This window comes from Atractosteus spatula, chromosome 9 (genome assembly GCF_055471065.1).
Source record: "Atractosteus spatula isolate fAtrSpa1 chromosome 9, fAtrSpa1.hap1, whole genome shotgun sequence".
Lineage (NCBI taxonomy): Eukaryota > Metazoa > Chordata > Actinopteri > Semionotiformes > Lepisosteidae > Atractosteus > Atractosteus spatula.
This window is the reverse complement of record NC_142714.1, coordinates 5,770,686-5,793,308: the sequence shown is the minus strand read 5'-3', so window position 1 is coordinate 5,793,308 and position 22,623 is coordinate 5,770,686. Positions and strand designations below refer to the sequence as shown.

The following is a 22,623-nucleotide window of genomic DNA, read 5'->3' as shown; positions in this document are numbered from 1 at the left end:
TAAAGTTAGTATTAACCATGTTCCCCTATCACCAAAAATTCCTTTTTTATCACCTTAAGTCCCAAATTGACCTCAGCACGTGGTGTTTGTGGACTTGAGAGGGCATGGGTTCACACCAAGAAGCACATCGAGAACGTGATGGAAATCCCAGCTCAGTATGAAAAGCCAGACAGTGGAACTGTTCAGGTCTTGATGTCACTTTTAATTCTGACTTTTAAAACAAACTGCTGGGAACAATGAAGAAAGTGAGTTTAGATTATTTTGGAAAAAAAACCCCACAAATTCTGATGCTTTCCAAAGTTCAATAATCTTGCATCTTTCCCTCCATTTCCCAATTTGACTCGGGTGCTGTTGATTAACTCACATACTGGGTCAAAAGTATCACCTGGAAACCAGTTTGGTTCTCTCGGGGTAAAATGGACCAGAAAGAGCTGTCAGCTCCCTTCAATTTTTGAAAGTCAATATTTTGAGAGTACATAAAATGTAACATTTATGATTCATTTAGCTTTTCAGAAGTGCAAACTTCTTCAATGTAGGCCAAGGGTTTGATTACTTTATCCAATCCAGCAGGCTGTCTATTTCATATGTGTTACCAGCCATTGTGATAGTCATGTAACTCACCTGTCCATTCAGGAGAACTAAAGAGGCTTTGGTACCATCTAGTCATAGTGCCTTCTTCTGCCAAAAGGAACCTACTTCTCAATACAGGAAAACCACGAATCCAATTTAAATTCGGGCAAAATAAGCTACCTTAGCTTTGTGCAATTCTTCCACATTTTCAATCTACTTTCCATGACTGTTGTATTATTCTATTGCCAGGGGAAAGTTAAACTTTCCCCCCCCCCACACACAAATCAAAAGCTGACCTTCAAATTATGAGCTACAGAGACAAAAATGGCAATGTCCTGAATTTGCCAGACTGCCTGCATGAATCACATCAAGCGCTTTTGGACAAAAAAAAAAGTCTCAAAACAAAGCACACAGTACAGACGTGAAAAGGGTAATTGACTGCAATCTTCTGTTTCAATCAAAAGGAAATGCACAAGAAAAGGCTCTCATAGAGAAGGTATGTGTTGCTGTACCAACAAGTTTGCGCATGAATATATTAGTCATACTAAAATCCATTCCACTTACTTTGCCTCATCTTCCCTGAAACATGCCCTAGCAGATTAGGTCTTGGAGACAAGCTGTTTGGGTTTTTCTTCCCCCAAGAGGTGTTCTTCCAAATTTCTCTACTTTCTGCAGATGTACTTTGATCAGAATTTGAAAAGGAGAAAAACCTCAATTTTAATGTTGTAGTTTTTCAGAGCCTTGACAGCTTAATTGTTCCTCTGACCCACAAATTGTTAGCACAGTTCCTGGTGTCACCATCACATTTACCAATATTTTCCTCAAAGGATTAAGAAACGCATTTTATTGGATCACACTCAAGAGCCTGCCAATGAACTGTTATTGATGTTTTGCAGATACTCTTTTACAATTCAGAGTTACAGAGCGTGTGAATACAGTCACTCAGAAATGTTTGGTACAACAAAGTCTTTCAGCACTAAACTCTGCCATCTTGATTAGTTCCGATTTAGGCTACTCAGTTTATGGGACTGTTCAAGTAGAGTGTTGTCACAACACACTGTAGGGTTCACCTGATGAATAAAACCAGGTCTGAAATAACTGTGGATCAGAGAGTCCCAAGTATAAACCTGAGATATACAGATTCTCTATGAAGCACCTAAAGAACAAGCAAATACGTAAAAGTTATAAAATGTTAATCCATTAAAGTCTCTCACAGATGTAAATTCTGAGATGCTCACACTCTTTAGGCTGCTGACCAAAAAATACAGCAATTACCTGAACAGGTAATACTCAAAATCATCAGTGATCAAAAACCAATGTGAAGAGTGTGTGAACAACTGGTCACGCTTGGATTGTGGTGTCCTCGATAGCCTCCGCATATGCAGTTCCGTTTCTGTTCTCCGGTACAGCAAAGGGACAAGATTAAGAAAAATGTCAAAGGAAAAGTAAAAAAGAAAAATAAAACCAACAGACAATTTCATTATGTGTTTGGCACAAAACTAAGCTCCATTTATTGTTTTCAGGTGAACCAGAACGTTGATGCTCAGCACTTCCTGCAGTAGAATGTCCAATCTGCCCTTTTCCCCTAAGAAGCAAGCTTTTTTTTTTAAGGTACAGTACATGTTGCAGTGATGCACTTGTTGTTGCTCCCAGGCATTTTCTCATCACCGGTCAGCCACTGTCTTGCCATAATCACAGGTCAGTTCTGCTTTTCTTCCCACTAGTAAACTGATTAAGAAGATTTAAACAGCAAGACTCCCTCATGCTCCCCACACGCCCTTCCTTCTACCAAAAGCCTCTACACAGACGGACTCCTACAACCACTGAAGACAGAGAGAGTACAGAAATTGTTTGTATAAATATTAAGGGACCAAGTGTTTTATAAATAATAGGGAAACTGTTTAGCAAACAATTGGCACTGAAAAGATAGCGTCTGCAACTAGCCATCTACAACACATACGAGGATATATGCATCGACATCCAGCACAACAAAATGTGACTGAAGTGTGATAAATTCCACAGACCAGACACTTGCATAACAACACTGTATGAGAAAATGTTGGGCAGCCTTCTTAAAAAGGAAGACTATTCTCATTGTAGTGCATTACATCTAGTAGAAAACAGTAACTGCATTTTAGTGTACCAGCTTTATTTTGAATGTGAATCTTCACAAAATCTGCAGTTAGTGCCAAATGGTGTTCTCAAAAGGTAGCTATAGGCATTATAGACCCGTAGAGTTCTTCATCATTTTGACAGGAACACAGCAAGTGATTAAAAGGCCAGGAATTTCTATCCACAGATTTCAGCACTTCTGAATGGCTTTAAAATGTATCTTTTAACACAGCAATAATCCATAAAGAAATGTCATAACTTCAGTATCTGTCCTTAGCAAATTTGACAATTTTCATATAGTTGCCATTCTGAAATATGCATGCACATGACAAAACTTTCAAGCAATATTTTGTATGCAAATACAGCTGAGAGAGTCTGTCTAGGTCTCCGTAGGAATATGTGAAATTATGTTCAAATTCCCTCAGCATAACAAGAGAGACTAAGGCTACACACACAGCTGAATCTTAATATCATATAGCTCCTTAGTTCAAGACACAGTAGTAACCTGCAATAAGAGCATGATGATGAATCACTAGATGAATCTTTCCACAGTTTTCACACAACACATTGGCACAATTCTGGGAAAGTTCCCAGGCTTCCCGACAAGTGATGTCATCAGAACCAACTCTGATCCCGCACACGCTGGGGATGTCAGAGACATCATGAATTACCAGAGGCCACGACTGAATAATTAAAAAAACCGTTTCAATCTAGAGCGTAATAAACATGATACAATGCAGATTTTAAAAAAAAAACATTTAAGTAATACTAACAAAACAGGAACTTGAATTAAAACCGGTAGATGGGTTGCAAGTGTCCTGTAGGGTAAACCGGCAAGCTTCTGCCCACCCCTTGTATAACAGAAAGACACGCAGCTGTCCAAAAAAACCAAATGCAGAACAGCAGCTATTGACCTATATCATACGCGCAACTGAAGCCGTAACACACGGGCTTTTCCACAGACAGGCCCTCACGCCTCACTGGCACTAGGAAGTTGGGGGACTCTATTTTTAACCCGAGTAGTAATCGAGGGCATGTGATGGGCACGTTACGAAGCCATGCACTTTCACACTGTTTCGTCTCCGCACTTGTGACTAACACACAAGCCGCCGCCATCCTCCTCCCCCCCCCCCGCCTCCCTTTCGCCCAGTCCGGCCAGCTGCACAAAGCGCGTCCAGCCGAATCTAAATCAAGCGGGTCTTGCGAGATAACGGAAACGTCTCCGCGTCTGCGTCCCTGGCGATTCGTGGCAACCCTTTGTGTAATTTTAAAAAAAAACAACAAAACACGGTTAATTCGGGGGGGGGGTGATTTTAAATTAACGTGGCTTTGGGGGCGCCTGTTGGTTCAATGCACGGTGCTTAAAAAGCCGGTGACGCGCTCCACTCACACAAGCGCGCACACACAACAATCACAGACTTCACAAGCCAAGGCCGCGATCAACGATCGTGACCGCTGTTGTTATCGCAGCCGATGACGGCGCGTTGTCGCCGCACCACCTCCCACCCCGCCGACAGGAGTGAGCCGCTTCCCCTCCGGTGAATCCGTGAAGGGAGGGGGGCGCGGAGCTCACGTCAATATGGGAGTGGGTGAACTCGTCCAAGCAGCGCAGAGCACTAGGAGCCGAGCGCCAGGCTGCAGCTCGCCTTTGCCTGGCCAGCACACACGCTGCAGCAATCAAGACACCCCCCCCCCCCGGGCTTTCCTGCAAAGCCCAGCGCCCGAGCCCTGCTCGTGTACGGAGGGGGCGAGCTGCCGGCCTGCTGCGTCGGTTCTGCACCGCGCAGTACTGTAACAGAAAGCGGCCCTCCGCCTGACGCCATATTGGCACAACCAAAATGGCCGCCTAGAGGATCCCTCTATACGCGAGCTACTGGTTCGCTCGGTTTTCCTGTTTTAATTCCCCCCCCCCCACCTCCTGGTGTAGAGCTAAGGGAAGCCCTAACGAGCCCCCAGACCGACCATCACTCCAGAGCAAGCAGGTAAAAAAAAACATTCAAAAAAACAACGCAGATTATGTGTGTGTGTGTGTGTGGGGGGGAGTTTTTATTTTTTTTCCTTTTGCTTCGGCTCCGCCGCTCCACTTCCGAAATATTATTTTCGGGCAGTCGTGGCCGTGCGTGCCTTTTCTGTAGTAAGGGGCGTGCTCAGCCCCGACTGCCTCTAGCTATCGGCGAGGGGAAATACTGCGAAAGTGCCGTGATCCGATACCTGGAGTTCGGCCCTCTCCACCTCCCAGTGCGCCCTCTCCATCTCGAACCGGGCCCACTCGTGCTGGATGTAGTGCAGGATCCCCGGGATAGTGTACTGCTGGGGCCGAGGCATCTCGTCCTGCTGCTGCGGCGGCTGCTGCTGCTGCTGGACCACCAAGGCACCCCCTCCTCCCCCGGACTGGGGATTCATGTTGTTATTATTATTCCCCGGCTGCTGCTGCTGCTGCTGCTGCTGCTGCTGTTGTTGTTGCTGCTGCCTCGGCGCGGCCATTCCTACTACTCCTCCTCCTCCTCCGCCACTTCCACCTCCTCCCGGGTGTTCATCCATTTTTTTTTAAAAAAGGGAAGAAGAAAAAAAAATTAGCCCCAGCGACAGCTAATGCCGCACAGGTCCCTTCGCTCTTTTCGCTCTCTCTCTCTCTCTCTCTTTGTGCTTGCCCGCAAACGAGTGCCCCGCCGCCGTGTGCAATTCGTAAGCGCCCTTTCCGCCCCCCCCCCAGCTGGGGTCGCGGAGGTGCCTGTTGTGAGGTGGTGTTTGGGTTGTGTGTCAGAGAAGCAACGAGCTGCCGGCCGCCATTACATTCCCTGGATGTGAGGCTGTCTCCTCACTGCGGGGGTGAGGGAGAATGGGCCCGCACTGCATGCTGGGACACACTCACCAGGCGTCTTTTTTTTTTTCCCCCCATTTATATCCAAATACAGACTTGGCAGGCACCGGGCATGCGTGCTGTCTTACATGGTGGCCGGGCTGGGGGGCGGTTTGGCTGTTCCCAGGCACCTCGTAAAACGTGGGAGAGCTCAAGCGTTATGTTGGCCGGTGCTGACCAGCGAGAGTCCAAGAATGTGCACGAATGAAATAAATAAATAAAGAAAGAAAGAAAGAAAGGCTCCGTTGCACGCACAGGTCGTCTGTAGTCAGAGCTGGAAACGTCCGCGTCGGTTTTCGTTTCTCGCGTGGATTTTATACACACACAAAAAAAAATGAAAACGTGACCTTATATGGGGTGAAATAAAACGTGGGAGCTTCGCTTGCAGAGCGTCAGCGCGCCGTGTTTTCTATTTTGCATTCCTGCGCGTGTGTCATTGTGTGACAAATTGGTCGCACTGGAGCGGGATCTCGGGCTGCTGGAAGGTGTCAGTCCGCATTTTACAAAATCGTCATCTTGCTCATTGCGACGGAGAATAAAAAAAGCATGGCACAATCCCGATATTCTGAAACATTTGTAGAATACTCCGAAATCCAGGAGTGTATCTAGGGGGATTGGTCATACTTCGATCATGCTGTATTAAGTAGAGTCGGTTAACAGTAGCTGGCACTTGGCTGTTCTGTCTGAGCTGAGAATCGAGGTTGATGTGATATCCAGTGAAGTTATGAGGTCGCCTAGTGAAACAAATCTGGGCTTCTCTTATTGCATTTTTAATAGCTCGTATTGATACAAACGTTATGGAGATAAACAGGGAAGTACAGTAAAGGGAAAGGGAGATCAGGTGTCCATTCAAGCATATTCAGTTATTTCTTAGTCAAGTGCAGTGTCACTGTGAACTAGTGCTTTGGGATAAACTGGATGATATTAACATGTAGAGTGCATGCATACTCCACACACAACATACCCCAATCTGGAATCGAATCCAACGCCCCAAGACCTGTGATGCCACAGAAGTGTGGATTGTTAAAATATATTTTAATTTTTGTACAAGTTACGTTAGCCAGTGAACTTTGTGCATAATTTCTTTGCATTTCAATCTAAAGAAATGACGGTATGACCCAATTTGTCCCTGTGTTCTTGAAAATTGTTGAAATGTCATAGAACAGAATATCCAGTAATTGATAGGTACATACTGTAAATGTTTCAACCAGAGATGAGAAGGTGGCATCACAGACTGCAGGTAACGATTTCCTTTTTACACAGTAGGCTGGAGTTGACCATCCCCAGTGACATGATGCGACACTGCATTTGAACACATTCATTCGTTCAATGTTCCCTGGCTGTCTGGTATATTAGTAATAATTAGTGCTTGTGTTAACATGCAGAAGTTACTGTTTTTATGGCAATTGAACCAGGATCCTTGCCTGAATTCAAGCAAACAATACAGGATGCCTCTTCAGTAGCAATTCTGAGAATTTCTGCTGTTATAGTTTAAAACGTATATATTTTCTATCAACGTAATTATTAATACCGCACAGATACGGTTGTTTAATCACCGGCCGCTCCCATGGGAAAAGATAACAGGTTTGTTTCCTTAGGTTAATGGTGTGCGACAGTCATGTGGTTGGACGCGTCTTCAGCCAAAATGTTTAGATGTAATGTTCATGTTAAAAAAAGATCATGCACATAGCGTCCACAGAGTATGTCACTGCGCTGAGGTGTGGACTGGCCTGTCATGTTGTTAATTGGTCGTGCCTGCATTATTGCAGTGTGCAGTACAGTCCATATGAGTTGTGGCTGGCCAGAACTGGTCTTCTGCTCCAAATGTGAATCTGAAGGGAGTGTAGATGGCGTTCCCACAGTGGCGTCTGCTCACCTGCTTTAGGAACAAAAGTGGAATTCTTCGCTCCTCTGTCGTGGCCTTAAGGAATGACGTATTTGTTTCTGTTCTCTACTTTCCCTGGGGCTTTGGTTCTGTCTGTGCTCTCTTGTAGAGCAGTGCCTTTAAGAAGGACGCCCTTTCTTGAGGAGCGTCATTGTGTTTTGGGACGGGGACGGGGGGAGGCCAGAGGGCACAGCCCAGCGTCCAGAGTGCAGGCCTGCCGCTGACGTGAGGCAGGACGTCCTGTCTGCGGCCTTTCCCCCAACCCTGCCCTGGAATTGTCGGTGATCTGCCAGGATATTGCGACAGTTGCACAGCGCTCCTGCACAAGTGACAAGCACTGGACACGCGTCACGACAGCGGCGCGTTTCCCACTGCTTGAGGCACTTTCTAGAACAAAGGCACTTGTGAGCACATAAGATAAGATTACTTTATCAGCCATATACAATTTCTTGCATTAGGAATTTGTCTTTTCGCGTACCCCGAATTGCTCTGTGTGAGACACACAGACAGGGAGAGAAGCTTGGGGTCAGAGCACAGGGTCAGCCATTGTACAGCGCCCCTGGAGCAGTCCTGTTGTAGATTTTCAAGTTCAAGTTCACATTTATTTGTCATTCCAGTCATATGCAAGTATACAGTGTAACAAAGTATCGTTCCTCCTGGTCCAGAAGCGTTTTTTCCAGACCCAGAAGTGCTCGCCGCCATCTTGATCAGTCATCTTTTTAGTCTTTTTTTTTTCATCCTTTAAGTGTTGCAGTTGAGAGGAGAAACTTTCATACACCGGTAAGAAGCACGGAAAGATCTGTCTGTCCATTTCCTAACTGGTTCTTCCAGTTCGGGGTCGCTGGGAGTGGGATCCTGTCCCAGGAAGCAGTGAGCGCAAGGCAGGGCCCTCACAGACACAGACACGCACACACTCGCACCTGGGGCCAGTTTTCCCAGAAGCCAGTTAGCCTACCGGTATGCTTTTGACTGTAGGAGGAAACCCATGCAAACACATGGAGAACATGCAAACTCCATGCAGACGCACCCTGGGAATTGAACCTCGGCCCCAGTTCTGTGAGGCAGCAATGCTAACCGCTGTGCCACTCCTCGTATATCTGTTTAGGGTAAATTTAGCGTCACCCATTTAGCTCCGTCCTTTCCTTGGAGAGTCTAAGTTGTTTTGCTTGGGGGTTTGACGTGACTGTATGCAAGTAAAACGGTTGTTAGGGGCTGTACCTTTGTGGCTCATTGGCAAAGAACACGTTCTCCTTGCTAATATATACAGCACACTTGTCATTTCAGATTGCCCCAGAGACATGTGTAAACAGATTTGGTTGTGCTTTGTAAGAGATCTGAGTTGTAGGAGATATTCCCATCTTGCTGTTAAGATTGAAGAATCAGACACTGTGCCTTGTTTCCACACTACCTATACACTATCCGCATTGTACACTGAGCTGGATACCACATCACACCTATCCCTCTCTGCATCCTTCTATCAAATGAGATACCCCAATTACCCTTCCTGTGATAAAGAGTTTCTAATGTATTTTTCCTTGTTTCACTGAATGCAAATTTTCGTGCATGATTTAATTATTATTAGCTCTGCTAAGAAAATACAGGCAGGTTCTGATTTCAAAATTGGAACGAGAAAAGAAACTGCTGGATTTCATTGGGCTCCAGTTTGGAGTCTGAGCCTCTCTGCACTGTAGGACACAGTTATGGCTCATGTTAGAACGGAGCCCAAAGGAAAGGAAATCTTTGTTCCTGCTCTCCCCACTTCAGTTTCCCATATGTACAATGTCTTTTTGTAAGTTTGATTATTTGTTTTGCATTTTTCATAGAATATGTAATAGAACACCTTACAGCCTCTTTTTTTCTATGCAACTAAGGTGTATTAAAACGGCTCAAATTAGACCACTAAGACACAGTTTATATTGTTCACATGCTGTTGCAGATTCCCTGCAGCTTCCATCTGCTTTTGCTTTTGAAAGCTCAATATTTATTTAGACTTATTGCTCTTCAGAGACAAAGCCGCAGGAGCCTCCAGAAAAACATGATCAAGTTTTTCCTGATGGTCAACAAGCAGGGTCAGACACGCCTGTCCAAGTACTATGAGCACCTGGATATTCAGAAGCGGATGTATTTGGAAGCTGAAGTCATTAAAAACTGCCTGTCCCGGAGAAAAGAGGAGGTATGCAATATGGAATTGATTTTTGGGATTCATCATGGCGTATTTATCCAGAAACCCCGGTCGAATTCTACTGAACTGTATTGTTATTGAAAGATAATCAGGGCAATGAGAGTGGTAACACTGGTTAAGTCCCATATCTTAACAATAATGCCACTTTCGCCTGGCAGGCTGAATACAGAAGTAAAGCTGTTGTTATGGATGTTATTGTATGTTACTGGTACAAAAATAGGTCTTATGTTTGTCTGTTTTATTAACTATTTTCAGGGAAAAAAATTGAAAGCACCATTTTTTACCAGTGGCAGCTGAAGTGCTACTGGATCTTAAACTCCCCAGTTCCACATGAAATAATACTTACCCAGAAACCAATAAAATGCCTTTCATTCTATCATTTTATATTTTCCTTATTATTGTACTGTTGGGAAGGGTAAAGTCATGTGATTCATTTTAACTAGCCTGTGACTGTGGAATTGTATGCGTATTGAAGACAGTTATGGACTGACTCTATAAAGAAGAAGCTGTAGTACAGTAAGTGTAGATTCTAATGAGGTATACTGTTTTTTCAGTGTTCCTTTGTTGAATATAAAGACTTCAAGCTCATTTATCGACAGTATGCAGCACTCTTCATCGTGGTTGGGGTGGACGACACTGAGGTAAGCTAGTGTGTTTTGTATGTTTCCTTTTATGAACACACACAGCACTGAATATAATGGTCCAGCTATATGTTTCTATTACAGCGCCTTGTAACAGGCATTTAGTTATTTTTCAGACCTCTGCATCCTGCCTCTCAAATTCAGGGTACATATTTTTTTTTTTAAATGATACCCAGTGAGGGCAGCACAATGGTGCAGTGGATAACATTGTCACAGCACTGGGCCCTGAATTCAATTCTGGATCTGGGGTGCTATCTGCGTGTTCGTATGGGTTTCTTCTGGGTGCTCTGGTTTCCTCCCACAGTCCAAAAGCATGCTGGGAGGTTAATTGGCTTCTGGGAAAAAGTGTTCCTAGGCATGGATGTGTGTGCCCAGCAATGAACTGGCTCTCTGTCCAGTGTGTATCCTGCCTTGCACCTGTAGCCTGCCTGGATAGGCTCCGGCTCCCAGTGACCCTAAATGGGAAGAAGTAGTTAGAAAATGCATGGATGGATACACTGTGATCAGGTGTTAAGTGGGTCAGTTCTATGGACTTTCGTCTAACACTGAGGAATGTTGTGCCTGGCAGAATCAAGTTTACACTTCTTGAGAGATCGTGCATAAGACAGTGTGGATGCTACACTCTACCAATATAGGTGTCTTTGAGTACCATTGTGATGTGAGCTGTCAGACTATGGGAAAGTGGAATCACTGTATAAATACAATTAACTATTTAGTCACCCCCACAAAACCAGAAATTCCTCTCATAAACAGCAAAGCTGGGGTTTTGTTTTTCCAGAACCAGCTGGCAGTCTACGAGCTTATACAGAATTTTGTGGAAGTGCTTGACAAGTATTTCAGCAGAGTGGTAAGCACCATTCATTTCTTCTCCCCATGGCTCAGTGTTTTTTTAAAGCTACAGAGCTGCCAGTTAAAAAACGGTCACATCCGTGTTTTATCACTTCAGGGGAAATTACCTTTTTGTTCAAAAATATTTTCTTTACACCAGGAACTACAACCATGCAAAATAAATGTTATTGGAATTTCAATGTTTTACATTTAAACGTTAATGTGTGGGTGCATTTTTTGTTACACTTCATGACGTTGAAGCCATTATAGACTGATGATGTGTAACTAGTAATAATGGAGTACTGACCGTTTGAGGTTTCAAAGAATGTTAAATGTACATATTTTTTTCCCCTACAGAGTGAGCTGGACGTATCCTTTTTTATAACTCTTCTAGCCTTAACTTTTGTTACAGGTTTTCAATTGAAAACATTGCATTTTTGGTTAGTTGCTTAAACGGAGGTTCTTGATCCAGGACTGTTTTAAGTGCTTTTCAATTGTATTCCTACCTGTACTGTGAAATATCTTTTGAATACATTTTCCAATTATAGACCCTCTAGCTAATGATGAATGTCCCTTGCCAAGACCACATGACTGACTATCTGGACGTTTATCAAACACACGAGGTCCTTTACAAGCTTCTTACTTCGTTCAGAGAAAAGGAAACTTTAACTGGTTTGTCCCATCAAGAAAAAAGATCGACACGAACAAGGCATTTAAAAGAACTTTGTGTAATCTACCAGGCGCTCCAGTTCCAGATAGTGAGGTGGCCCGTTTCACCCAGCTGGAGTTGGCTGTGGATTGGGTTTGAGCACTTCCTCTCCCTGCACTAGTCACGCCTCACTCGGCCTGCAGGGGCTGCTGTGTGGCCTCGAGCTGTCCTCTCTGTTGAGCGAACAGTAATTTACAGCGGTCTAGATGTTTAACAGACTTTAGCTGGCCTATTCCAATTTGCGTTAATGTGCCCAAGTGAGTGCTCAATGAAATCAGTCTCCTGATGTTCTCGGCACAGAGGTGTGCTGACTGTTTTAGAGTTGTGAGGCTGCCCAGTAATGTATGCAGCACACTAAGAGAGCTCCACCTACTGGACAGTTATGAATGCTACCGTTAACAAAAAGAGGTATTCAGTATTTGCAGACCTAGAGTTAATAATTAACTTTTCTTTATATAAAAGTTTCATTCATTAAATGATTGAATGACTGAAGCATTTGAACTCAGAGAAAATGTCTTTAACTCTTACACCCTCAGATAATGTTTAACCTGGAGAAAGTGCACATCATTTTGGATGAAATTATACTGAATGGACGCATTGTGGAAACAAATAAAAACAGGATCCTGGCCCCTTTACTAGCCCTGGACAAAATGGCAGAAAGCTAAGGGAACAGCTGGAGCCAAGACACTTAAATTTCATATGGGGATTGAAGAGACTAAGAAGTCAGCATTTCATGATGGGTCAGAAGCAGCATGGATCTAATTGTACTTAATAACAGAATAAATCTCACAATTTCATTAATAACACTTGTCTGATGCATTAGATAACTAAAAGTTAAAGAGTGCCATGTTTTTTGTTTCTTCATATTTATTGCATTTTGAGACAAGCAGCTTTAACTGTTGACAGTTTGGAAGGTTCACATTTATCCCCTAAATTACAAGTAAAACAATACAACAGCAGCTATACTTTGCAAACATTTTAATGATTATTTTTGGAGCATACACCTTTGAAAATAGTTTACTTCAAACTGCAACTCGAGTTAAATAAATGTTTATAATATACAAAGAAAATACAAGGGAAAGCTTAGCTTGCTTTAAATGTGCCTTGCACCTAGAACCAGTGTTTTTTTCCTATAGCTTTATAGTAAAATTACACAAATGCACTCAGGGATTTGATCTTCGTAGCAGGGCATTAAAGAGTCAAAACACACGGTAACGAAAGCAAAAAGAAGAACAAAAGCATGTGCATGATTGTATACTTAAGATGAGCAAGGAGGAAAAGAAACTAATACTCAAACGGTGCAGGCACTAGTAAAAATTAAAACCTGTTCAAGAAAGGCCCGTACACTCTAGTTACAAATCTATCCAAGCAGGCTTTTCACCACTTTGCCTAAGGCCAGCAAAATGGGAGAGGACAGCAGACAGAAGGACCAATTTATGATAAATGTAGTGTACCCAGATAACTGGTGCACAGAATTACATGAAACTTCACACACATGTTCAGTTGGAAATGAAATGGTAAACAATGAAAACACAAACAAACTGCCCTGGATTCCAGTCTCACAAGCCCTTGAAGCAGCACACAGTGCTCTGTGCCATAATTTGCTGGCCGAGTAGGGTACAGGAATATTTCCTGCATGTTCAGCAGCAGCTAGTAGAGTTAATACATTACTTTTTTCCTAAAGCTTTGGGAAAAAAGGAAGTCTCATCAGAGCACAGCTAGGGATTTTTTTTTTTGTAACAAACACGACAGGCTTCTTCAGTATCAAGTTCTGTTTCATCAACTGGGGATGCAGACTGCTCAATTAAGATGAAAGCCTTTCTCCATTGTAGCAGCCAGCAAGCGCTCTCTCATGATCTCCTCTGAGGAATACTCAGGAAGCTTCAGGTAGTGCACACATGTGTTAACTGATGGATAGCTTGCATCTGTTGCATCAACCTAGAAAGTGAAATATATAAAAAAGTATAAGAATAAGTAGATGTCAGGCTGCTGGACAGCAAACATGAAAGGAAAGTCTTTAGATTATAAGGTCTTCTAAAAGTATAAATGTAACTTGTTAAATTTACCTTGTGGGTTATGTTCTATACTACATACAAAGTAGCAGACAACCAATAATCTGTCACAAAGTCTTTTCAAAGAATACATTCCATGTTATGCAGTATAATATTTAATGCATTTAAAACATTTTACAGGTAAGTCTTTAGTTAATAAGGTTATAGCTCACAAACTCAGATTTCCAGAATAGGGGTACCTTGCGCACGATGGTTAGTCGGGGATGAAGGTTAGCTAAGCCACCCGGGGGAAGAGTTGAGCATCCTGTTGTGAACTGTAGGAATGCTTTTCTTTCATCTGAGGACATGCCGCAGAGGACCCGTACGAATCTCAGAAATCCAGGACTGTGAAAACACAAGTCATAACATGCATTCATTGTTCATCTTCATACATCCTAACACTAGAAACTGAAAATTGCGAATAATCTGTGACAAAACTGAACCAGTTACAGAGCAATGGGCCTTCTATTACATGTAAGGTTACCGAAAACAATCAGATTCCAGGGTCCAGTCAACATGGATTGAATTAGGATTTGTTGCTTTAACTTGGAGACAAGCGCCTGTTGTACCTACAAAATCTAAAATTACATCATGGATACATTTTATGATATGGTTTATTAATGTCAGAAGACTTTTTGTAAATATGCCTTTCGGAGCATATTGGTTAATTTCTCTGTTTCCTTGAACAAGATTGACATGCAACAAGTTAACTTAAAGGTATGATTTAGTGCTTATACAACATCATTCGAGTGTATCACAATCACAAATAATCCATCACAGTGGTGACAGAAACACTTAATCAGCATCCAAAATTCTCCTAAAAACAGGCGTTCATGGAGTAGTGCATTTCTTCTGGAGCACCGTTAAAACTATAAAATTTAAATTAAGAGATATTCAACTTGCACAATGCAATTTTAATACCATGTTTATAACACAATGTACAGTTTGGTCACCAAATTGCAAAAATGCAGTTGGTCTCTAAAATATGTCCCAGAAAGAAAAATACACTAACTGGGCATAAAAGAACCCCCTGTACTGATAGGATAAAAAGAGCTGCACATATTACTCTTAAACAGAGAACTCTACAAGAGGGCCCGAGTCATGGACCCAAAAACTGTAAAAGATTAACACTGTGGTCTTATTCAGAATCAACAGTGAAACAAAAACCAAAGGATACTGTGGGAAATAGTGGAAAATGGAAAGACATACCTGAAACTGAGAACATTTTGAAACTGACCCTTGGGTTACTAACAACCAAAAAAGTTGCATCTGCTTAGCAAGGAGACTGTATTCTACTCTTGTTAGTCTGAAAACATCTCTGCACTTTATTTTTATGTTAACATTTACAGCACCACTCTATTGTACACATAATCTGGAACAAAACTGATGTCATCCCACTAACATCCTTAAAGCACCCCAACAATGCAATCACATTACTGGGTCATGCGTGTATTTCAAAACCCTCAATCTTCATGCTGGAAATGACAGACCTGTCTCGGGTGTATCCCAGCTTGGGTTCAGTATAGTTAATAATGTCCTCAGCTGTCCATGAAGGGGACTGGTTCCCACACAGAATCATCTGCACCTCTTCATGGCTGAAGGAGCTCAGCTTCTCCATGGGGAAAACTCTGTTGAAGCCATCTTGGAGAAACAAGAAAAACATTCTATAACAAAACTCAGTAAGAATCCTATTTTTTTTAAATGGGTCTTGATCTAAACAGTTTAATTACATGATATGTTATCTCTTATAATCTTACGGAAAAAAAACTGACTCACTTCTTTAAAAAAACATTACACCATCCATAATTACTCTTTGGATTATTCTAAAACAATGTAATGACCTGTACAGTTAATGATTAAAAAGGAAATGTTAAAATAACCTTTGTTTTTGCTTTATTAAACTGATAAAGGAACAGACTGGAAGAAAACAATAATAGAAATTTCAAAGACAAGGATACCTCTAAAAGACTCCATTTGTTTCTGAATTCCGGTATGCATACAGAAGTCAAACATTAGTTCTACATATTCTTCTGCATTGTCAATTGTCACCATCTAAAGGAAAAACAAAGCAAGTTACTCTAACCAGCAATATGCATTCAACCTCCCTTTTAAGTATTTTACTGAATATATGTACCTCATCTTCTCCATTGGGTTTCAGATCCACAGCTGTGAATCCATGCACTTTAGATGAAGGGCAAAACTGGAAGTTCAATCTGAGTGAGAAAAGAAGCCATGTTTGACTTTTTCAAAGGACTAACTCATACCACTACCTCTTGCGATCCTTTCTTAAATAAGAAAAACTAATAAACTAATAAGAGGCTAATAAGATGGAGAATGACTGCTATGGAGTCACAGCAAATAATGCACTTTAATTTTACCATCCAAGTTAACAAAAATCTTGATACACATTCATTTCCCAAACACATCTGAAATGTGCTACACAACACTCTAAAATGTGAAAAGGCTACATGGTTCGCGAGGCTGCTTTTAAAATATAACCTTTTAGCTGATAAATGAAATACATAGACTAGGGCTATTCTTCTACATTTCATTTGGCATTACACAGACAAGCCCGTCTCACCCCAGATCTTCAATGCTCAGAGCTGGCCCCGAGCCGGACGGGTTCTTCAGCATGAGGTCCTGCAGCCTGGTGTTCTTCTCATCCTCAGTGAGGCTCTTGTTAGTCAGTATCTGGCGGCGCATTACAGCAAGTTCTTTTACTTCCTTCAGGAATTTAGCCCTGTGGGGGTTCACCAGCTCAAAGTCCTCCCAGGTCAGAATGCCATGGTACCAAGCAGGTGGTTTGGGTTTTGGTGGGTCAAGAATAAACTCCGATTTGGAGTCTTCGTCAAAGCTTCCTACAGAATAGGTGTCATGACCTTCCTCTGTAGATGCTTCGGACTGGATTTCAGAAAAGTGCAAGTCCGCATCACCCCGGGACTCATACAGCAGTTTGCTCATATTGCTTTTAATGTCTCCCATGCACATTAACTTGAAGAAAGGCTTGGAAATTGGCAAGTCCACCAATCGGTTATCCTGTATGCACTTGGCCAAAAATACACCCAAGAAGAGGAACAGTTTGCTAATTCTGTCCAGTTCGTCACTATCCTGGGGGAAAGGGGCAGGGAAAAGTCCACAGGATCTCTGGACATAATATCCAGGGGGTTTAAGTCCACCTCCAAGATCAACCTGAAATATCAATAAGGGTAAGTTTAATGAAAGAAAATAATTACAAAACCAAAATTATATTGAAGATTTACAAAGAAAATGGTTAAATCAAAAGTAGGAATTAAAATAAAAAAAAAATCAACAAACATTCTCAGCATCCTCAACCACAAGACAACAAAACAAAACCAGTATACCATGTTTTCTTGGGATAACTTACCTGGCGAGATTCGTCGTCTGGGAAATCGTCATCACAAAGCCAGACTCCCAGAGATTTCCTCTGAAACTCTGCTGCTACCAGAGCATAAAATTCTAACGTAGGTCCCAATCCTGTTCCTTCTTCACCCAGAAATTCCACCTGGGGAGGAATTATTTGAGAAAATACAGATTTCTCATTAAACATTAATTCTCAAGTCCTCTTTACCCACATAACAGAATGCCAGAAAAAAAACAAGAATCACAAAGGTTTCAGTAAAACAACGATGAAATCTGAATAAAACTACAGCATGGAAAAAAAAAAATCACCCTTCCTCTCGTGATGCAACGTGTGACTTCTTTTAAAAGGATTTCTAGCCCTTCAAATCAAGATCGGATCAACCCCGTAGCTTATTTACCTCTAAAACCGACTTCCTGTCAGCATGAATTTGCATGACATTTTCTGCCCACTCCATCATGCTGTCTCCCCTGGGGACCTTCACCCTCTCGTGCTTCAGCCGGCCCACTCTGAATTCCCCAGGGTCGTCTCTCCTCACCGTGGTGGAGGGCCTGGAGCGCTCCATTGTAGCCTCGCGCCTGTTCTGGAGCCACACTATCGCCCTGCACAAAGACATTTGGCCGGCGGTAATGAATTCAGACTTATGATGAGACCTCAATGGCACATGGCACAAAAGATGCAGGTTTCCCCCCCCATCAGATAGTACATGGCGATAATTGCTCTGCATGCATATGATAGTTGAGCAGTTAATGCCATTCAAGAGCTTCTCATTGTATCAGTGACTTTTCAAGTACTCCTGCAATAAATCTACATTTAACAAGCCACAACATAACTCTCTGGCACTTTATTAAATTTATACACAAACTACAGAAATGCAAATCTTTTAAACAGTTAGCAAAATTAATTTTTATTAATATTATCCTTACCGTGAGGCTCCAAAAGCTGTGCAAGTGAAATACAGTTGTCTTGTTTCAAAAGGTATTAAGAATGGGCACTTGCTGGTTAACTGTTCACACCAGTCAGGCAATGCACCGCTAGCCAACGCCAAGGGCTCCTAAATTTAAACACATACAGTTAGGAAAAATGCACTGTACAATATGCTGAGATATCACAGAATAACTAGACCCTGAAAACTTTCAATAAATTGCAGTATACAAATAATAAATCAGGCCAAGACAAACAATTTACCACATTCTTCATTAAAAAGTGGTCATGCCTTTTCACAAACTATGGGTATTGTTATTTCTATTCCTAGTTTTAATCAGTAGTTCATTTGTTTGAATACACTGCTCTTTTCAAAGCATGTAGGGTTTTTAAGAAAAAATGGTGTTAAATACAGCACAACAATCTGAATTAAGAAATGCACAGTATAATACCTCTATCTGTTGCAGAATTTTGGTTGTGACTTTTTTACTTGTGAACTCTTCAGGCGAGACATTAAACTGAAGTTGTTCGTCAGGTTCTGGTAAACAGAAAAGATGATCACTACAGCATAAGAAATTACACGCAAGAGTGTAGCAAACAATGGTTAGAACATGACAAATAAAAACAAGCACGGTTCATGAAGTCTAAAATTGAGAAAATTATTGATGTCATCAAACATCTGCAACTTTTAGATCATAATCACCTAATTGGACAAAAGCAGTCAACAACAATCCTGTGAATTAAGCTCAAACATAAGGGTGTTTCCCCCTTTAACTAAAATCAAAATTCCTTTTTAATGTTCATTCAGTTTAGTTGGTCATATCCACACAAGTGCAATGCAATGCTTAATTACACATATGCTCCTATACAAAGACAAACAGTTAAATAACATACAACTTATTTGAACCATGTTTCTTGCTCTACCTTCTTGAAGTGTCCTGGTCGAGTAAGGATCCCCTGCAATAATATAGAGAATCCGGAGCAACTGCAGCACATCCTCCACACCACAGGCAGTCTGTCCGCTTCCTGCCTTGGCCTGAGCCTGCTCACGGGCAGAGCTCAGAATATCGCAGGTCTGCAAAGATGACAGAGACCCTTGGCTCAGTGCAGACGACTTGGAACCATGCTCAGAGAAATCCTGCAAGAAAAGGACAGCAAGTAGTTTTAAAACATTCAGATCAGTTTTTAAAACATGACCACCTCAACACAGCTTAATTAGTACTAACAATTACAGATTTGTTTTGAAAACCTCAGATGAACGTTTGGTTGGATGTTTATTAAATTCTGCATTTTTTCTCTCTACTACTTCGGTTAGAAAATACTGCAAACAATCCTTAACATTGCAATCAACCCCCTCTAGTGGTAGTCATGTTTTCTGTTAATAAAATATATAGCTATTAAAATTTTAGACACACACCCCTCAGGTTTTTAATAAATGCTAAATGTGAAAGCCTCTCATAACCAGCTTTAAAACATCAAAGCTAACATAGACAGGAGCATTGCCTGCAAGTGGCTAAAACAAGCGCATGGCTACATTCAAGCAAGAAAAGTGTGAAAAAAATATCCAGATGCCATCGTATACCTTGTATGCAGCTATGAGCTGAGAACAATTTCTGTTTTTCCTAATACTTTTATTAGTGCCGGTTAATTTCCAGCGGCGAAGGAAAGTTGAGTCTGCATTCTTCTGCAGGTAGGTTATCAAGTCATTCTTTGGTAATTCATCAGTGCCAAGGTACTGTTCCACATGCTCTACAGACCAGCAACCCTACAACAGGAAGAACCAAATGTTGGTCTTTCCTGATTGTAAAGTCTCATGGAGTACACATGCATTACATCAAAATTACCACTATAGGGCCATGCAATTATCAATTATCAGTATAAACTTCAACGACATCCTTATTAAAGGTTAGTGAGGTTTCTGTCTATGTAAAAAGGAGCATTAACATTTAACAGCCACAGAAATACACAGCCAAGAGTAAATGTATTGGAAAGCAAGAACTAAATGATAATTACCATCTTTCCACTTTCTTTTCCTTTGTCGGAATCCTTCATTTCTCTGTACATTATCCTACAAACACAATGTTAAAATTTAAACTCACATTCTTGAAACAACAATGAAACTGATTTTAGTGCATGTAGCTCACAGTGGGCCCACATGTGTTTCACGACACCCCCAGAAGAAAAACGAGAAACTGGAAAAGAAAACTTACGTGTATGTAGGCTCCCAGATACGCCTAAGCTTATCCGATTTCACACTGCCGTTACAGGAAAGCTGCAGGAGCTTCTGTACATAGTAGAATATAGTAGACTTGTAGTTTGAGAGAGGTAGTTCAACTTCTCTTGTGGTTCCAAGACCTGCTACCTTCAAGATAAGTGCTAAGTGTGGGGACGGTGCACATTCTACTTCCTCCAAGATCTCTGACCGAGGAGTTCCTGTAAGTTATAATTCAACTGTTAAGGCCAAGCGCACCACAAAAGACAAATCAACTTCTGAAACACGCCCTTGAAAAATTATGATAAGCTGATCTAGGTACCAAGCTTCTTCAAATTCATATACTACACGTTAATTTTTAGAAACCGGATATCTGCGCATTACGTGCTTCTTCTGTACATTTCTGTACAAGTACATTTCATATTTCTGTACATCTTTACATGTATGTACATTGATTAGATCCAGTTTCAAGAAAGCCTGAATTTCTCAGTTTTCATATTTTTTACCATTCTCTCATTATGTGTGGCTGTTTGTTAGGCGGAGATTGAGCACACCTGGAGGTGGGATTTCCAGATCTGTCGTTTGCTGGACGTTTGTCCGACCTGGTCTTGGATCAAAAGCCGGAACCAATGCAGAAAACTGACGCTTCAACACAAAGTCATCATCCCAGGTCCTGCGGCGACCCCCTTTGGTTTCATATTCCTCTTCCTCCTTAGAAACACAATGTTGGAGCAATACCTTTATAGTCAGGGCTGCAACTAAATTCAGAAAACAACCGTTTCTAAATAAAAAAAAGTTTTCTTCAACTTTCAGAACAATTCACTCAAAATCCTGTTACACTTTTTGTTGTCAGTGTTCAGTTTTAAAATAAATATACAATAAACAATACTACATTACAGTTATAAAGGAAAGTCATTGTTAATTAAGTTCTTCACTTTTACAGTCAAGCAACACTCTGCACTGAAAAATAAGGGAAGAACAAAAAAAGTTTTACATACATGCATTTAAGAAATGCCCACATTCAACCACAAAAATGACATGTTTTACACTATTCATAAGAATGTGAAAACCAAGGTTTACCCTGGACCGTACCAGAACTTCCTCATACTCCTGGTCTTCCTGATTGTCATCTTCGTTCTCATCGTCATCCTCATCTGGCTCAGGCAAGTCCTCCTCATCATCCAACTCTGCCAGCAAAGTGTTTGCACGGCAGCTGTCCAGGAAATCTGCAGAGGCCAAGGCAGCTTTAGTTTCAACTTCGAAGTTTCAAGACACACACAGTTAATAAGAATTACTGACAAGACAGACATGAGTGAATGAATGGACAAGGATAGGACACCAACAAAATCGACAATTACAAAAATAAGGAAAGAAATCAGGCAAGGAGAATGAAATAGTGTGGAAAAAAACAGGAATTAATGTTTTAATCCTAGATATAGCCTACCATATAAAGAAAACTCAGCTTCCTGACCTGTGTCGCTCTCACTAGAAGTCGAGGTCAGGCTGGTCGTCAGAGTGTTACTGAGCGACTGGCCGACGGACAAACCTGTGGTTGCCGTGGCTACATTATTGCTGCTGGTTACTATGGAAGTTGACATTGTAACAGTTGAGGTGGTACCAGTGGTAGTGAGGTTAGGAAAACTCTGCGCACCCATGAGAGGAGAAGCTGCAAACAAAACCGAAAAAGCTGTTAGTTTTAAAAAAAAAGCAGGTATTAAAAATGTGCTAAATATGCAGGTTCTGCCATAACGCGACATTCTGCAATTCAGGCTGAAACTAGGCAAAAGGCAAATCTTCTCAGCCATGAAAAAAAAACTTGCCTCATCTGACACCTTTTAATGCCTCTGGGCATTTCATTTTTTTCTTTATTTAAAAATGTATTTACAAACAGGAGTATGATTTAATATCCCTCATAGCCTACCCAGCCTACCCTGCTGTGGAATCTTCAACCCTATCTGATAACAGTGAAGCATGGTAAACAATTTAGCATGGTTTTTTCACAAAGTTCAGTTAAAGTACTAGATTAATTAGGTAGGAAAGCACAGTTGCATTACAAACAGCATTTTTAAAGCTACTCCCAAACATCAGAAAAAATATTCAGCCAAGGGTTACAAATCAAAGTTCAAAACCAATAATTATTCTTAAGCGGCAATAGTGGTTATTCAGTGTTACTTCTTAAACATTACTCTCAGGTTAGTGTTAACATTAAAAGGCAGCTTTAAAGTGAAGGCACCGTGCCACAAATTACTGCCAGCAGGAAAGGTTGTTTT

General features: G+C 41.6%; 3 protein-coding genes across 21 annotated transcripts in view; 1 reads left to right on the top strand and 2 right to left on the bottom strand.

Annotated features, from left to right (window-relative positions):
* Nucleotides 1-5,830, bottom strand: part of strn3 (striatin, calmodulin binding protein 3) — a 30,716-nt gene extending 24,886 nt beyond the window's left edge. For 2 of the 4 annotated variants that reach the window (XM_088925814.1, XM_088925816.1), the window contains exon 1: nucleotides 4,894-5,584. In XM_088925814.1, the coding sequence (XP_088781940.1) occupies nucleotides 4,894-5,223 (330 nt within the window). In that variant the 5' untranslated portion in view covers nucleotides 5,224-5,584. Of the gene's footprint in view, nucleotides 1-4,893 lie in introns of all 4 variants that reach the window. The other 2 variants (XM_088925817.1, XM_088925815.1) reach the window with 2 other exon arrangements.
* Nucleotides 4,505-12,588, top strand: ap4s1 (adaptor related protein complex 4 subunit sigma 1). 2 transcript variants are annotated; one of them, XM_088925818.1, is made up of 5 exons: nucleotides 4,505-4,664; nucleotides 9,433-9,600; nucleotides 10,164-10,250; nucleotides 11,029-11,097; nucleotides 12,324-12,588. In XM_088925818.1, the coding sequence occupies exons 2-5, from the start codon at nucleotides 9,463-9,465 to the stop codon at nucleotides 12,450-12,452; spliced, it is 423 nt and encodes a 140-aa protein (XP_088781944.1). In that variant the 5' UTR covers nucleotides 4,505-4,664; nucleotides 9,433-9,462; the 3' UTR covers nucleotides 12,453-12,588. The 2 variants fall into 2 exon arrangements, with proteins under 2 accessions (XP_088781944.1, XP_088781945.1); XM_088925819.1 differs by lacking the exon at nucleotides 4,505-4,664 and adding an exon at nucleotides 5,852-8,207.
* A 162-nt stretch (nucleotides 12,589-12,750) lies between these two features.
* Nucleotides 12,751-22,623, bottom strand: part of hectd1 (HECT domain containing 1) — a 31,823-nt gene continuing 21,950 nt past the window's right edge. For 4 of the 15 annotated variants that reach the window (XM_088925799.1, XM_088925803.1, XM_088925802.1 and 1 more), the window contains 17 exons: nucleotides 21,798-22,019; nucleotides 21,434-21,579; nucleotides 20,908-21,064; nucleotides 20,352-20,574; nucleotides 20,155-20,209; nucleotides 19,724-19,906; nucleotides 19,066-19,279; nucleotides 18,594-18,679; nucleotides 18,144-18,271; nucleotides 17,618-17,819; nucleotides 17,224-17,361; nucleotides 16,420-17,027; nucleotides 15,973-16,051; nucleotides 15,797-15,890; nucleotides 15,329-15,479; nucleotides 14,039-14,183; nucleotides 12,751-13,725 (listed from right to left, as the gene is read on the bottom strand). In XM_088925799.1, coding sequence (XP_088781925.1) covers nucleotides 13,588-13,725; nucleotides 14,039-14,183; nucleotides 15,329-15,479; nucleotides 15,797-15,890; nucleotides 15,973-16,051; nucleotides 16,420-17,027; nucleotides 17,224-17,361; nucleotides 17,618-17,819; nucleotides 18,144-18,271; nucleotides 18,594-18,679; nucleotides 19,066-19,279; nucleotides 19,724-19,906; nucleotides 20,155-20,209; nucleotides 20,352-20,574; nucleotides 20,908-21,064; nucleotides 21,434-21,579; nucleotides 21,798-22,019 — 2,969 coding nt within the window. In that variant the 3' untranslated portion in view covers nucleotides 12,751-13,587. The remainder of the gene's footprint in view (nucleotides 13,726-14,038; nucleotides 14,184-15,328; nucleotides 15,480-15,796; nucleotides 15,891-15,972; nucleotides 16,052-16,419; nucleotides 17,028-17,223; nucleotides 17,362-17,617; nucleotides 17,820-18,143; nucleotides 18,272-18,593; nucleotides 18,680-19,065; nucleotides 19,280-19,723; nucleotides 19,907-20,154; nucleotides 20,210-20,351; nucleotides 20,575-20,907; nucleotides 21,065-21,433; nucleotides 21,580-21,797; nucleotides 22,020-22,623) is intronic. The other 11 variants (XM_088925801.1, XM_088925804.1, XM_088925805.1 and 8 more) reach the window with 6 other exon arrangements.